Source organism: Toxotes jaculatrix, chromosome 3, assembly GCF_017976425.1.
Source record: "Toxotes jaculatrix isolate fToxJac2 chromosome 3, fToxJac2.pri, whole genome shotgun sequence".
Taxonomy (NCBI): Eukaryota; Metazoa; Chordata; class Actinopteri; family Toxotidae; genus Toxotes; species Toxotes jaculatrix.
Window position 1 is genome coordinate 2,391,031 of NC_054396.1, and position 17,692 is coordinate 2,408,722.

Sequence of the window (17,692 nt, forward strand, 5' to 3'; positions counted from 1 at the left end):
TGAAATTCGTGTGAAAATGGGCTGTAAAAAAAACATACTGTGCCAGTGAGTGCCCCTCATGCACACTTCAGAACATGGTTACAGACCCTTTTGTTGACTGAGCCCAGTGTGATTTGGTGGAGAGGAAATGAGTCAGTGAGTAATATGCTACTATTATTTTAGCCAGTTTCACTGAGCTTGTGTGATTTTTGTCGAGTACACACCTGGGACTTTATTTAACCATAAAAACAGCCCCAGAACAACTGGAACTTTTAAAAGAACCACTGTGGGATGATCTGAGCTGTTTTTTTTTTTTTTTTGATTAGTAAATATTACTTCAATTGAGTCAATTTTTAAAAGTTACACTTTAATTAAAAAACTAGCTCTCACTACTTAAATCATGTTGCATTCCTGTGATGCTTGATAAGCCAACAAGTTAGCAAAAGTTTGACTTAGTGATTGACCCCATCCACCATGATGTGATGGCGCAGCACTGAACAGATGATTCATCTGATTTCAAGCGGGGTGCATGTTCCCCCCATGTTAGCATGAGGCCCTTCCATTTTGTCCGGCTTACTCTCACAGTCCAAAGACATGTAGGTCAGGTTAATTAGTGACTCTAAATTGTCCATAGGTGTTATAGACTGCCAACCTGTTCGGGGTGTACCAAGATGTAATTTAGTAGTTACATTGTTCTGTAAGCTTGCGTGAGTGAAGTAATATGATTTGGTGTGAAGTCAAGCCAAGTTCTAATGATATTTCTCTGATCTTGCAGATCAACGCCAAACAACAGAACAACAAATGGATCTGTTTAGAACTAGTTTGTGTGAACATGCCCTTTTTGTTTCCCAGTCATTTTTTTGTGTCCTCTTGTACACGTGCCTCACACACTAACCGGCTCTTTCCTACTTCAATTCTTTCCTTGTGCTTCCCACTTACCATCAACCTGACTCACATCTCCCCTCTCCTATTCCCAAACCAAGACGACTTCCCTCCTCTCCTCCTCTCCTCTCCTCCTCTCCTCTCTCCATCCTCTGCTCTCTCTGGAGAACGTGAAAGCTTTTCATCAGAGAGCTGTGTAATTGAATGAGCTGCTCATGCTGTCAGTCGTCCTTCGTCCTGTCATTCCCATCAGTGGGTGACAGGAGAGAAAGGGGTGGAGGGTGTGCGTATGTGCAGGCAGAGGCCAGTGTTGCCAGTTACCCCCACCCACCACCACTGCCCCCCTCCTCTTTTGCTATTCCCTCCTCTGTAATCAGAATGAACATCAGCTTTTCTATGCAGAAAGCCCAGTTGGGAGTGACAGAGGGACAATCTCACACGTCAGGAATGGATACATGCGTGTGATCACTGTACACATATGACTGCATGCATGTTTCATGTGTACACACACACTTGCACACCAATGTACCCTCGTCTCTCCTCTTCCATGCCCGTCTCCCTGACACCAGGCCGAGTAGAGAATTAGTGTTGCAGCACGGCATTGGTAACGTCTTCTTCTGATTTATCGCTGTCCTGCAGGACACTGTTTAAAACACAGAGACTGCAGCTGAAACTTGAAATTCTGGTAGTCATGAGTCATTTAACAGTGAAGACTCAACCTTGGCAAACCAATTCATTGTCTCTGAAATGTTTGCTTTGCTTACACAAATTCAACCTGTTCTTGCTGAAATAATTCTTAAGATGCAAAAACGTGACCACATATAAAACGGAGGAAAGTAATGAATCTTTACTTACTTAATTCTGTTCATGCCCTGAGGGACATACATTTACCAAACACATTATTAGGAACACCTGTGCACCTGCGTATTCATGCAATTATTCAATCAGCCAGTCATATGGCAGCAGTGCAATGCATAAAACCATGCAGCCATAGGTCGGAGCTTCAGTTAATGTTCAGACTGTTTCAAGCCGACAGAAATTAAATCATCAACATAATTAAAGGTGAACAATGAGCAAAGTACCTGCCTTGCAACCGAAGTGAGCCGGTGAGCATCCGTTCATTTGTTTGAAGAGACAGGCGAAAAGTGATTCCAAACATAAATTGTCTGAAAGAACATATTATATTGAAAATAAATAAAAAAATACATGGTTTGACAATAATTATAGTGCAGCACGTCAAGGGATGAGTCAGAATGGTACAGGACTAGTTAACTAGTTAAGATGATGTTCTCTAGTGTTAATGATTACCTTTTTCTAGGTTGTAAAGAGTGTTGACGTTCTGCCATTAATTTCATTATCATGACAAAACATCTTTGGGCTGAAGATTGGTGGTTGTGGTGGTTTGTTGTGGAGGTGAGAAGGCCATTTGGTAGGTCCACAAAGTCTCTGAAAAGTTTTATTCAAAATTCATCATTTATCTCCTGGTGGAATTCAGAAAAGGAGAAATGTCCTGCCTACACAAAAGCATCTCAGAATGCGCAACATGCCCAACCTAGAGGAGAACGGCCTACAACAGCAGAAGCCACGTTGGCTTCCAGTCCTGTCAGCCAAGAACAGAAATTTGAGGCTGCAGTGGACACAGGCTCACCAAAACCAGACAGTTGAAGACTGGAACACCGTAGTCTGGTCTGATGAATCTGGATTTCTGCTGAGGCTGCAGATAGTTGGGTCAGAGTTCGGTGTCAACAGCATGAATCAATGGACCCAACCTGGTGGTGGTGTGATGGTGTGGGGGGTGTTTTCTTGGTTCACTTTGGGAGTTAATACCAATCAATGAATGAACACCACAGTCTATCTGAGTAAAACTGGTTTCATGAACATGACAGAGAGTTCAGTGAACTTCAGTGTCCTCCCCAGTCTGCAGACCTGAATCCAGTAGAACTCCTTTGAGATGTGGTAGAACAGGAGATTGGCAGCTTGAATGTGCAGCTGATAAATCTGCAGAAATGATGTGATGAGTCATGTCAACATGGAGCAGATTCTCAGAGGAAAGTTTCCAACATCTTGTGGAATCAGTGACAAGAAGAACTGAGGCTGATTTAAGAGAAGAGGGAGGAACTACCCAGGATTAGTGTGGTGCTGCTGATAAATTGCTCCATCCATCATCCTTATGCTTGTCAACATGTTGAATCCCTTCCAAAATTAAATTCATCTTGCCTAGCCCATTACTTGATTTCAGATTTAGTCTACCAACATTTACTTGTTCCAAGATTACTAAAGTGATATTTTTTCATCTCACTGAGAACTTTTGCTGTGTTAGAAGTTTCGTGCATGGTTTGGATGTTTGATGTTCCTTGGTGGATCTTGCTTTTTGGCCTCAGTAGATTTTCTTTTGCAGCCCTGACATCCAGCAGACTTATGTGTGCTCAGAATCTGCTGAAAACCAGGTGTTTGTTACATTTCTTTGTTTCAGCAACAGAACTTTGGGGTGGCTTTGCCTTTGATAGACTTCAAATGTCTTACTAAAGTCTATTTAATTGATTAAAAAAAATAGGAGTTGAGTGGTTATGCAACAAGGGAGTTAATTCAGATTTGTACTCAGGGTGTTACATTTAGATACAGTACTACAATGTATGTCTATATTTATTTGACTTTTTTATAATCTCTCCCTTGTGCTGAGGTTTCTCTAAATGTGCATTTGTGAAGTGTGAAAGCTGCTTTAGAACTCGGGTGTGGTCCAGAACAGTGAACAGTGGAAGTTGAATAGCATAACTAGTTGAATGTGTCACTAACGTCATCCAACTTGGCCAATACTGATCACATATCACCATGGCAACAATTCATTCACAGTGAAGCAAGGGTCACTCATGTGGCATCAGAGACACAGAGGACATCGCTCTGTCTCTGTAGAGTTGATATGATGAGGACTGGCCTATATGGGACAGACTGCTGGAGGCTATCACTGCAGCCTAATAACAGGCTCAGGGGAGAGTGCTCCATTTTCTCTGTTTAGAATGGCTTTAAAGGTGGAAAGTGCACTGTAAAATCCTAGAGCGATATATTTCTCTTATCGGCTGAAGTAGTTTTGACAGTGGAATTGTGGGTATGTATTGTAGATATAGTACATTACACCAGTGCTAAAAATGCTAGTGTTTAATGTTGAATCATTCAAAAACTATAGTCAGAGACTCTCACATGATTTGTTTTGTACAAAAGCCAGCTTTTAGTGGAAATAGTTTCGTCCTAAATTCTGTTCAGTGATAAAGTCTGAGAATATACTGTCACAGTATCACAACTGTTTTTGATACTCATTGCAGAGAGGAAGCAGTTTCGCAGAATAATATTGCATTTTAATTGAAAATTAAGTATGTTGTACATAATTTATCGCAACTAAGAAGTCAAACGCTGATTAAAATGTCAAAGTGGTTGAAAGAAGTGGCCTGAGCAGCAATACAAACTGAAATATTCACTTTAATGCTGATACCACTGTTTAAATTCTGTCTAGTGAGAGGTTTGAGAATTTCTTTAAATATTATTGCCATTTAATCAACAAACATGTAGCTTCTTCTAACTTCCTAACTTACACACCTGCTATTTTGAGAGCATAGTTGCATTCACACTGACAGATATGGCAACTTGCAGTGCATTATGGGTACTCAATATCACGTGAAACAGGGGCAAGGAAAAATAAAAGCACGTTCATTTTTAAGTCGTGAGCTAACAGAGAGATATTTTGGCGGATGATGCAACAATTGCGGTGAAATGTTGCCGTCATCATTTCCTGTAAGTGCACGACTGCATTCGATTTGACACAACACGGCCCTATATCCAAAATGAGACAGTGCACAGTCATGCTCGCAGCTCTGTGTGGATGTGCTGAGCTAAATGGCAGCATCAGCTTGCTCACATACGCTCAATAACAATGTTAACATACTGATGATAAGCAGGTGTTTTCAGTCTGCCTGTTTAGACTTGCATCTCCTCTTCAAAGTTCAAATGTAATTACTGAGTTTAGCTCCAGAGGCTGTTTTGTTAACAACAAAAATGAATCTTACATTGAAACTGAAGCTGAATGGGTTCATTGCTTGTTTGTGATGCTGTTCTTATTACTTGCCTCTGATTTTGTTTCATATTCCTGCACATTTACTCTCTGTGCTGAAAAGGCATCATAGCAATACATTACTTTACAGTACTGACCTGTCCACTAATTATACAGTCTTATAGATTTATTTTATTTGTTTGATTGTTTATAGCATGTTTTGTCAAAAAACACCTCTGTGGTCATTGGACAGCACTGACATGACAGTGGCTCCTAAATGTTTTATCAAACTTTTTTGTTTCCCCTCTGTTGAGCAGATTAAGATGTTTTCTCTCTCCTCTGTCCGGCTGCCAAAATCAGGATTAGAACAGAGGAGGAGTTGACAGTAATGTTGAGTCACTGCATCTCACTTAAGCTATGTTTTTACAGACACTTAATATTTTCATAAGAGGATGCTGGAATTGAGCATCACTCAAAGATAATGTGGTAAATGTGATAAATTATTACAGTCTTTTTATATAGATATATATATATTTAGTAAGATTACCATTAGGCTAATTTTTTTTAAATCCCAGCAACCAATTTTATGACAGTTTGTTAGTTTATTATTAGACTGATTGAAGTGTATCTAAATTACATTCACGTTCCACAATATACTTTAAATAAAGTTTCCCAAAACGGACATCTTGCCTGACATTTTAAACTGAGTTAGGACCAACAAAGCTGGCGTCTCTTGTAAATAACAATGATGAAGTAGTTTGTAGCAAACAGGTTGTGCCTGTGATTCCTCAGGCTTCACTCTGCTTTTTCATGTCACTTAGACCTCATTCTGCTCGTTACATTGCTGTATATTGGTGCTCGTCAACATTAATATTTATGGTGATGCTGCTGTCTTGGCCTGGTTTCCCCTGAAAAAAAAAAGAAAGACTTTTTTAAATCTCTGTGGGATTAACCTGGTTAAATAAAAGGTAATAAAGAAAAGAAAGATTAAAATAAATCCCAACCCTCTCATGGTGCATTTGATTTGCATGTAATTAATAATGGAATCAAGAATACATTAGCTTATATAGAGCAAAGTTCAATTCAAATATGAGCATCGATAATATGATTATTTCAGTGCAGAAATTTTGACATAAAAAACTGCAAAAAAAAGACTTCAGAGGAAGAAGAGTTAGACTGTGCTAATGATGTCAAAGTATATTTTTAGACATCATATTCTTCTCTTTCAGAAAAAAATTTAAAGTCCAAGTTTCACTTCATTCACCGGGACAAAAGTTACTGGACAACTGGCTGAGATATTTTATTGATAGCATTTGAAGTCCTGGTTTATCTTAGCTTTTGAAAACTAGATGACCAGATGTTATTTAGATGGTAATACTCTTTTGCATATTTGACAGGGACAGTGCATGTTAATGACATACATCAGTATAAAATACAAGATGTCTACATGCCGGATTGTAGCAAGAATGCTAATCTACAGCCATAGTCCCTAGATGGGTAACATAAAACAAAAACAAGTAACAATACACAAACACAAATATACAATACACAAGTAGGAAAGACAAATATATTATGGAGTCATTAAAAGTGATCGCATATCTGATCTGAGCCAAAGTTAAATTAATATTTTATTATGTTTGAGATGTGTCTTTAACATAGGATATGTAGGACACTCTGTTATTGTAAGTGGTAACCCATTCCAATATTTACTTACCTTTACTGGTGGCACAGTTTGTTCAAATGTGGTGCGTCTGTGAGGCACAGTCTGTCAGTGCCACTCTCAGCCCTCTGTAAGAGGTCGTGGGGCAAATCCCTGCAGAACCTCACACATAAATCAAGTAGATTTGAAAAATGTTTGATTTTATTTTTTTCCCATTCCCGTGTGCACCTTCATTAAGGTCCATAAGAAAATTGGCTTTGGCCTTTCGTACTCTCTATGACTCCACTTTTGAGGACTTTCCTCCAATCAGTCAGAGCTGCCTCAAGATTTTGCTGTTGATTCTTTGGAACTGCGTCATAATAGGATGAGATTTTAAAAGAATTTGACTTTTTTTTTTTTTAAAGCTTATACATGCTAATGCAGGCCAGAGAACACCAAGAGAGAATAAAACATAGCTGTGTTGATATTGTATATATTGAGCCCCAGTGAGTGGTAACTCCCCTGGTGGTTGTGTACTTGGACTAGTGAAACCTGTTGGTTGTGGGCCAGGATCTGCATCTGAGGGCACTTTGGCATCTCTACTGTTTAGGAGCTTGGTGATCAAAAGGCTTTGGCTCCTCTGGGCTGGGAGACAACCTTGACTGATGTTTCCTTGCATGAAACAGTATTATACTGAGAGCAAAAATAATGCAGCTACATACCATTATTATAATCCAGTTTTAGAATGAACGTTCAGATGGAAAAAATCCATAACACACACACACAGCACCTGCCAGGCTGTGTGTATGTGCACAGCAGCAGCCATAGTTCTCAGTTTCAACATTTTATACACCAACAAAAACATTCACTTAAAGATTTCAGATTAAAAAAAAGGAGATTATTTTTCTGTATTATTTATTTAAATTGTTTAAGTAGAAACATTTTCTGTGCTAACAGGGAGAATTACAGCCACAATCATTACTGTCCTCATCTACTTAAACAGGTATGAATATATGCTTCTTCAATCATTTCGCTGTAGTTCCACACCACATCAAAGACACTGGACTCCATCACCTATAACAAGCAGGGGTGGATGCCATCCAAGAGCTTCACTGATTCACAGTGCTTTGAATGCACTGCATTTACATTCATTTGTATGCATTTATTTATAGCTGCACCAGGGTACCATTACACCGCACACATAGTCATAAGGCTGATGGTTTGCTGCTGCCAATCACTGGTGAAAACCCCTGTCACCGATGTTGTGTATGTGACCATAGAGACGTTATATAATATGCATGTCATCTTAACGAACTCAGCTTCATATAACTTGACAGAATTTTCCACCAGTGTTTGCTTTCTCAGTTGACCGAGTTACTTGCAGAGCGAGACAAACATGGCTCTGTGTTAGAGAGTGCTCTGAGGGTGGAAGAGGTGGTCATAGCCTTTTTTCTTCAATAAAAATCGCAGCACCAAAATGTGGAAAAGAAATTCTGCATTACATTTAAAATCAAGGACGTTTTTTAATAGTTTCTTGAATCTAAACTCAGTCAGTTAATTTGTAACTACATCTGCTAGGTAAATGTAAAAAAGCAATATCTCCCTTGATCTGACATGTTTCCATCAGGACACTAGTCTCACTGGTGATACAAATCCAATAGATTTTTGGCGCTAAACATTCTTTACATAAGTTGCTCTTCTGTCTTCCTGTCTTGAAAAATAGAAGAATCAAAGAATCAGGGTTTGGGAGATTTAGCGCTCTGTGGAAAAAAGCTTTCTTCAGTTGTGATTCTTCCTGCTCTGGCAGCCAGAGGAGCGACACCAATGCACAGGAGGTGCTTTTAACTTTAACACACAGTTTTCCCAAGAGTCAGCTTCATAGTCTCTGTCGTCGCAGATGAATATTACGGCACAGTTGACTTCACTGAGAAAGCCTATAATTTTAAATTTCAGTTCTCACACAAAGGTTTCCTTCCCTGTGTATAGACACTTTTCCCTTTTACAAACAATCAATGATCTGCACAACACTGGGGTAGTAAGCTTATATATGGGCATTTTCACTATTTACTGAAAACCCCTTACATTACTGTTTAGAGCTGAATTTGTATGCAACACACATCCTTGCATTGTATAACTTTTTTTCTTTTAACCACACAACACCTTTGATAGACATATAAGGTGTTGTACAAACATCAGCTAACAGCACGAGTCAGAAGTACAGAAGCCCACTCACACAATTAATGGTAGCATTAAATAATGTGGCCTGCTGTTTGCCTTATATTTGTAACATTAGCATGTATAAACATCCTGCTCTTTCCTGTGCTGCATTGATACAAAAACTCACATTAACAGTAGCTGCAGTTTGCAGACCCAGACTCCTGCCAACTGTCAGAACAGGATTTAATCAGTGTTATTGATTCATCATACAGGATCATGAAAAGAGCTTCGACACATTTTCCATCTAAAGCCATCAGTCTGCTCCTCTGTCAACTGTCATTCTAAACACACACCAGCCTCACAAATGTTAGGAATGTTCACAGCCTCAGAAAAACACAGTAACAGCATGAACTGTCTCACCTTACAGACTGACGTTTTTTCCTGCAGTGTCTTTATGAAACCCATGGTTCTGATCAGATCACTGGAGCTAATTGCTAATTATATACTTTGAGCTAACAAGCAGGGATCTTTCTTGGGGTAATCACTCATTATTTTTGTGTATTATGCAGTTTTAGAAACAAAAACAACTTTTCATGTTGACATCCTCGTAAGCTCTCAGTCATTTTGGTTTGCTTTCTTCCCCTGCCTGTGAACACATCTCGCTGGTGACGTCGCTTGGAAACCTGTCTGTAGAGGACGCCTCAGGCTGTATCCTTTCCCAAAATAAGACAAGATTTACTGAAGATTAACAGAAGAAGAAAAAAACCCTATTTACTGTTACAGTCACTGCTCGTTCTTGGGGCCCCATCACACCAGAACTGATAAAAACAAGATTTTAGACAAAAATCTACTCACTTCAATGGGTGAATGGTTGAAATGTAAATCAGTTGCCTGCAGAGGTGAAGAAAGTTTATTCCTTGTTCAGCTTTGGTGACATTTGGCTCATACGTGTGTGTTATGTTGTGACTCTGGAGAAGATTTTCAAGTCTTTCTAAGGGCTTGGTTACAAACTGGGGGTATTTACCTTGCAGAGGGTGTCTGCTGAAGCAGAGGCTGCATTATGGGGAGTGAAGAATCTGCCACATGACCCAAACCTTGCAGGTCTTGGCGCAGTCCTGGGTTTGTTTTGGGTTCGAGCTGATTTATTGCATAAAACTTTAAGGTTGGGTTTAGTTATTTTCAAATGTAACTGATTATCAAATTTCTCTTTTCTCTTTTGCTGAGCTGAATTTGAATTTATGAAAGTCATTTGATCAAATCAAATCAAATCAGGCTTTATTGTCACTTTGCTGTACATACAACTGCAGTGCAGACAAAATGAGACAGCGTTTCTCCTGGGGTCAGGAGAGTGAAGGTAAAACTCATAATAAATAAAATATTAAATAAAAAAAGCCTAAACACTCAAATCCCTGCAAACAGCCCCCCTCCCCCCGGCCCTCCACCCCTAAAACTCCAACACCCACTCCCCACCCCCACACACCTCCCCAAACATATTGCAAGATGCCTATTGTGCAAGATTGTCAGTAAATGTCTATAGCAGCAGACTGTCATTAAAGTGCCAGTGCTAAGCATTAAAGTGGCCAGTGCCGGGTAAAACACCCATTTAAACTGTCTTTGGGTTAGTAATGGTGGATATGTCTGTGATTCAGCAGTTCAGTACTCTAAGAGCTTGTGGTAGGAAGCTGTTGATGAGTCTGGATGTTCTGCCTTTTATGCTCCGATACCTTTTGCCCGAAGGCAGCAGTTTGAAAAATCTGTGGAGAGAGTGTGAGGAGTCCTTAGAGATGTTCAGAGCTCTGCTCCTGCAGCGGCTCCGGAAGAGATCTTGGACAGAGGGGAGAGAAACTCCAATAATCTCCTCTGCCTCTCTGACTATTCTCTGTAAGGCTTTTCCGTCAGCCATACTGCAGCTGGAGTACCAAGTGGACATGCAGTATGTCAGGACGCCTTCCACCAGTCCTGAGGATGCTGGTGGGGAGAGAAGCTTTTTTCAGCCTCCTTAGGAAGTGCAGTCTCTGCTGGGCCCGCTTTGTTGTCACTGAGGTGTTATTCTTCCAGCACAGGTCCTGTGAGATCTGCACTCCGAGGAACCTGATGTTCTCTACTCTCTCCACGGGGTGGCCGCTGATGCTGAGGGGAGCATGCTCAGTCTGAGTCCTCTGGAAGTTGATGATCATTTCCTTGGTTTTGTCCACATTCAGCACCAGGTTGTTCAGTCTGCACCAGTCCACCAGGTGACCACTTCCTCCCTGTACATTGATTTGTCATTTCCCTGGATGACTCCCACCACTGTGTTGTCATCCGCAAACTTTGTAATCAGGTTCCCCTCATTTCTGGCTGCACAGTCATGTGTTAGTAGTGTAAACAGTAGTGGACTGAGTACACAACCTTGAGGAGAACCGGTGCTCAGCGTGGGTTTGGAGATGTTTTTTCCAACCCATACAGACTGTGGTCTCTCGGTCAGGAAGTCCTGGATCCAGAGACGTGGCAGTGTGCAGGCTGAGTAGGAGGAGTTTCTCCACTAATCTCTGTGGGGTGATGGTATTAAACGCTGAGCTGAAATCAATGTACAGGATACTGGTGGAGGTGGTGGATATCGCATCCTCTGTGGAGCGGTTGGGACGGTATGCAAACTGGAGGGGGTCGAATGATGCAGGGAGGCTGGCTTTGATGTGTGGTTTGACGAGCTGTTCAAAACACTTCATTACAATCGATGTTAGTGAGACGGGGTGGTAGTCATTCAGGCAGGGGACGACTGGTTTCTTTGCCACTGGTACTATGGTGGATGTTTTGAAGCATGTAGGAACGGTGGCCTGATTGAGCGAGATATTAAAGATGTCGGCCAGGTCCTCCGCCAGCTCACCAGCGCAGTCTCTCATGACACGTCCTGGGATGTTGTCTGGGCCTGCTGCTTTCCGTGGGTTTACCTTATTCAGGATCCTCCGTGTATCTGCTACGCTGATGGTGTGAGCTGGCCCAATGGATGGTGAAGGGTCGGCCCTCCTTCTGGTTGTCGGCTTTGGTTCCTCAAAGCGTGCAAAGAAGTTGTTGAGCCTGTTAGGAAGGGAGGCGTCGTCATCCTCAACTCTCTGCCTGGATTTGTAATCCGTCAGCGCCTGGACTCCCTGCCACATTCATCTGGTGTTTCCTGTGTCACAGAGGTGTCATGGATTTTCTCTGCGTAGGTGCGTTTTGCAGCCTTGATCCCCTTGGAGAGTGCAGTCCTGGCTGAGCGGAGGCCAGGGGACTTGTCCCCTGCCCTGAAGGCTCTGTCTCTGGCTGTCAATAGTGAGTGCACTGTTGTCATCCAGGGTTTCTGGTTACCACGTGCCATGAAGGTCTTGGCTACCATGACATCCTCTGTACACTTTGCGATGTAGCAGGATGCAAATATATACACAAGAGGAAAGAGAAAGTGTTAACACTGTGTGGACAGGAAGTTTAGCGTGAGCAGCATGTTAGCTGAGCAGCTTCAGTCTTTTGTCTGTGCCTATTGAGACTTAGTGTGGATCACCTGAGTCCAACCCACGATCACTGTAGTTATGCAATAGACTTGAGTCACTGACTTGTGCTTCAGGTCACTTTTATGTGCTTATAGCATCAGTGAAACATGATCCATTACATGGCCTGTGTTGACAGCTGTACTGGTGTCCTGATGCACATCATCTCATCAGGACATGTTACTGTGCTGCTTCCCAGGGTCAGTGTCAGCTCCCCAGAAAAACAGGAATTTATCACTTTCCCTTCCCACTGATGAGGACTTTAAATTAAATTCACCTCGGGGCGTCACCCTGCCAGAAGGGAAAATCGATAACCAATTAATTAATTTAGTCTCAATCCTGGAGGATGCTCCTGAGATCCACTGACCCATGAACAATGACTGCGAAGCTTCACACAAACAAACACTTAATCAGGTTATTTATGAATGAAACTCTGAACTAGTATTGTTAAACTGTCAACTACTTAAACTACTAAGAGCTACTAATCATACACAAGTAAATAAATGCAGTGATGATGGAGCCACACAGTAAACAGCTAATCTCTTAGTAGCAAAGTCTCCCATGTTTAAATGCTGCTGAATGATGCCAAGCACATGTTATATAAGTTAGCATGAGATCATATATTGACCCAGCAGACAGAGGAGAGAGTTCCAGGCTTTGGTGGGCAGTTTTTGTATACTGCTGTGTCTGTTTAGAGTTGTGTAACTCTCTCTCTATTTGTGTGTATGTGTGAGTGTGTGTGTATGGTTTGTGTGGACAAATTTTATTTTGAAACCATTGTTGTGAGGGCATCTGGTTGTAACAGCTCAGGTTTAGGGTAAGGGGGTTAGGGAATGTGTCATGTCAGTGAGTGTCCTCACACCTACAGAGAGACCAAGGTGTGTGGATGTGCACATGTATGTGTGTGAGCTTGTGTAACATGTGGGAGTGGGGACCCACATCAGGCAGTGGAACGTGGGAGGAAGACAAGAAATGTGTGGGAAAACTCCTGCTGAACGAATTGACACACTCTCCCTCCCTCTCTCTCTTTCTCTAGCTACACACACACACACACACACACACATACACACACATAAATGTACACACACTTTCTTTGATGACTTTCATCTTTAAGTTATCATCTTTGCTGTATTGATATCCACCATCCTCCTGTGCCTCTGCCCCGGCGAAGCAGCGGCAGCTTTACAACCACTGAGCTTTGAGTAGCAGCGTTGTGGCGAGAATGTAAATAGTACCCTCTGTGATGAGCGGTGACAGTGTGTGTGTGGTGTTGTGTGCATGAGTGTGTGTTTGCCATGCTACAAGTATCCTCTCTGTCCCATGTGACCATGCAAAAGTCATTATCAGTGCGACTGCTGCCTGCAGACGCCCATACATCACTGTGAGCTTTCTTCGTTAAAGTGGGAGGCTCAGCAGAGATTGATTAGAAAGAGACCCACACTGAGAGGAAACTGGGATAGGATTTCATTCTTGTTTCAAGTGAAAGTGTTTGAGTTTTACTTGCCCTCGTGCAGCCAGGGTTACGTGACTGTGTTCACAAAAGTAGCTGCGGACGGGACAATAGACTGTCTGTGAGATGAAACCACGGTTCAAGGGCACAGGAAACAGCCTCTCAAGGAGAATATATGTGTGCATCGTTATCATCTCTGCTTCTCTCCAGCAAAATTGATGGTGTGCATGTGTTCGGTGTGTTTGTGCCCGTGTGTGTGTCACAGATGTTTATGGTGACATCCCTGAATCTCAGCCTGCATTTTAACAGAGCTGCAGCATCAGGTGGCCTGCTCACAGCAGCGCTGCTCTGGGTGGATGGAACGAATCGTGGTGTCGTCTTGTGAGGTGGAGTGTGACTCACGGGCAAAGGGAATTATCGAGTGGATGATAAAGGTTTTTCAGCTTTTTTTCTGGGTTTGACTTTGACTTTGACTTGGAAACTTTTAATTATGGAGCTTTTTTTTCTGTCTGTGTGTTGATTCCTGGGCCAGATACTTGATAGTTGTGGTCTTATGAGCTGCTATCAGCGTTTGGATGTGTATAGATCAAAGACCTGAGCAATACTCAAATCTAATTATACAGTTTATCACAGGGGCCTGCAGGAAAAACACATCATGAGCAATATACAGACATATCAAATCTGAATGATGCCACAAATCACACTCACAGGTACACAACTTATACTCAGATTTAAGATGAGCTCAGAGGGCAAAAACAGCGACACAAATGAATAACAACAACATCTGTGGGAGATGACTGAGGGGAAATTGTAAAGATTATTATCAGTCAGCACGTTCTACTATTAAATTGTTCCTTTATTTTTATTTCTGAGAAGAACATTTGTCCACCTCCAGCAAACACGAGGAAAATGTTTAACCAAAATTGCTCCTTTCATTGAACCTAAAAACAACATATTTATAAAACATTTGTTTCATGTATATGGATGAAACAACAAGGGGCTGTGCTGTGGTACAGCACATGAGATGCCACACACCATATGTTCCTTTAGCACAGAAGGAAATCTTGTGTTATGAACATCAAATTAAATTTTTGCTTTAGTTTCTTTGCATGAATTTTTGCTTGTTTTTGTAGTCACTGTTTATTAACCACAAATAGTTGCAATGTCAATGCCACACACAGTGGCTGTGGGAGTGTGTGTGTGTGTGTGCGCAAAATCTTTGTTCAGTGTCACGCATATATAAATTCATGCATCCGCTTAGCATCTAATACATCTAATGTTGACTGTGTGCACAGTCAGTCCCGCTTTAAAAATCTGCTTTGTGTTCAGTCTGAACCTACCTTAGAGAAGATACGAGGAGCCTAAAAAACAATCCTGTCATTTTAACATAGAACAGGAGGAGCAGCTTTAAGGCAGAGCAGAAAACAGGGGCTTCCTCCTTCTGCAAAAAAGGATTTCAGGCCTTGTTGACTAATCCAGATACAATTTCAATACAATTACAGAGATTGTCTCATAATTCCACAGTGAATGGAAACGTCCTATCTCCCCTTAGAGAAATTAGGAGGCAGGAGCTGAGCTGTGATCAGACAGAAGATTGGTGGCGTGTCTCTAGAGTAGAAGTCCTCTTTTTTTTCCACCTATATATGATAATTGTGAGTTATGAGGATCTGCTCTGGGGTCAGTATGTCTGTCACAGCTGCTGTGATTAATCACCAGGATTTAAAATGAAGAGCTGCGATGGGAATGGTCCCGGTCACGGTTAAAAGAAGCCAACACTGGCTAAACGTAGGACACAGGAAACAAACAATTCCAGCCTCCTCCCTCTGTGGACTCTTTGCTCTATAACTACTGACAGTGAAAGATCACATGACACACATGAAGTATTCAGATCCTTTACTCAGCGCCTGGTTGAAGCATGTTTGGCAGTGATTACAGCCTCAGGTCGTTTTGGGTACGAAGCAACATTTTTGCAAATTTATTAAAAAGGAAAAATTGAAACTGAAGTATTCAGACCATTTGCTTTGACCGCTGAATTTCAGCTCAGACGCCTCCCGTGTTTCAGCACCTTGACTGCAGTCTGCCTGTGGTAAATTCAGTTGATTGTGTCAATAAAAGGTCTCACGGCTGACACTGCATATCAGAGTCATGAGGGCCAAGGAACTTCTCTCAGAGGAGAGAGGATCCCGTCAAGGCACAGGTCTGAGGAAGGCTGCAAAAACAAAAAATCTGCTGCATTGAAGGCTCCCAAAAGCACAGCAGCCTCCATCATTTTTAAATGGAAGAAGTTTGGAGCAAGCAGGACTCTTCCCAGAGCTGGGCAAGGAGAGAGGTGGCCAGTCACTCTGGTTGAACTTGGGAGATCCTGTGTGGAGATGGGAGAAACTCCCAGAGGGACAACCATCACTGCAGTGCTCCACTGCTCCGGGCTTTATGGCAGAGTGGCCAGATGAATCCTCTCCTCAGTGAAAGACACATGAAAGCTGCTTGGAGTTTGCAAAGAAGGCTTAAGAGGATCTGTAAAGAAGAACGGCAGAAAATCACCAAATCCAGGTATGCAGATCTTGTCATGTCACACCCAAGAAGACTGGAGGCTGTTATCACTGCCAAAAGTGCTTCAGCTAAGTACTGATGCTAGGCAGTCATACTAATCAGTCACTGACAAATTGATTAATTAGCACTGTTGAGTACAGACTTTATATCACTTGTGATTGGTTCTCAGGAAACCAACAGAGGCAAACAGCTCGCTTTGTGGCAAATTCTAGTTGTAGTATTTACAACCACAAATAACTAAATATTGCTTTTGTAGTCCTCCATAATTTCCCCAGTTCACACCAGGTACTTAGAACTACTGTCCACATGCGATCGGATAAGAGACATATATTAATGTCAGATATAAACTGGGCCTTTCTCTCGTTCCCTCTCTCTCAGTGGGATCCCCGGGAAGAAGTGTGGAAGCATCATCTTCACAGCTGAGGAGCTCAGTAACTGCCGGGTTAGTATCTGTCTTTGTATGCGCCTTTATTCTGCCGAGCCGTTCTGTATAAAAGGTACAAACTGGGTCCACAGCTGTGTAAAAGAGAGGGCCGGCATGGCGGTACTACGACGCTGTTGTGTGTTGAATGCCAAAAGGGTCACAAAGCAGCTTGTTTTTTCACCTTCACCAGACATGTTTAAGAAAAATAAATAAATAAATAAAGACGTACAGGACAGCACAATTTATTGCAGCAGATGGTATTTCCACTATAGCTCCTCCTCCCCACAAAAAGGAAGTTTTTGAGTTTGAAAAATCAATTTATGCAGACATTGTTTTTGGATGTCCTTTGTTATTTGTGTCTCCAAATGTCTCGTGCCAACAGGTGCCACAGTGAAAAGACAGAGTTGAGGACAAATGGATCGATGAAGGACAATCAAAATCAAAGGACAACAGCCTACATTACAACAGTCATGTTAAATTATCTTAGTGGACTGCATTTATGGGAACTGAACAACACTATTCATCCCTGAGGGGAAATACTGGTCTTCAGCAGTACACTGGGACTGTGTACAGGATAAGTGCAAAATAACAAACATCAAGACAAACAAGAATTAAACCAAGTGACCATAAAAGCATGAAACAAAACAACACAGATTAGTCTTTATGGGAGGGAGGAGATATGGAGATAATTACAGGCTAATTCTAGGTGTGCCTGCAAGCGTTTTGAGAAGCACCTGATGGCAGCAGATGTTTCAAAGGCCACTTGACATATGACGCCTATTAAACGGTGCATTGCACCAATTTCTGCTGCTCTGTACATTTTTTTTAATGATAATGAAGATGATAATGAAGACAAAAAAAAAAAAAAAAAAAACACACATGCTTTGTGACCCATTTGTTGTTCCATGTTTGTGTTGCATGTTATGCCTCTGATTCCAAACACCAGCATCTAAAATCACACACTGGGGCAGCGTTATGCTGGCATAGTGATTGTGAGTGGTCTTCTTAACGGTATAGTGATCTCTGTTTAAAAGAGGTAAGTGTTTCTTCAGGTTTACACACACACACACAC

General features: G+C 41.7%; 1 protein-coding gene across 3 annotated transcripts in view; it reads left to right on the forward strand.

Moving 5' to 3' along the window:
* The window catches only part of LOC121179841 (copine-9-like), a 129,176-nt gene that overhangs the window by 72,135 nt on the left and 39,349 nt on the right, over nucleotides 1-17,692 (forward strand). For all 3 annotated transcript variants that reach the window (XM_041034909.1, XM_041034908.1, XM_041034910.1), the window contains exon 8: nucleotides 16,575-16,638. In XM_041034909.1, the coding sequence (XP_040890843.1) occupies nucleotides 16,575-16,638 (64 nt within the window). The remainder of the gene's footprint in view (nucleotides 1-16,574; nucleotides 16,639-17,692) is intronic.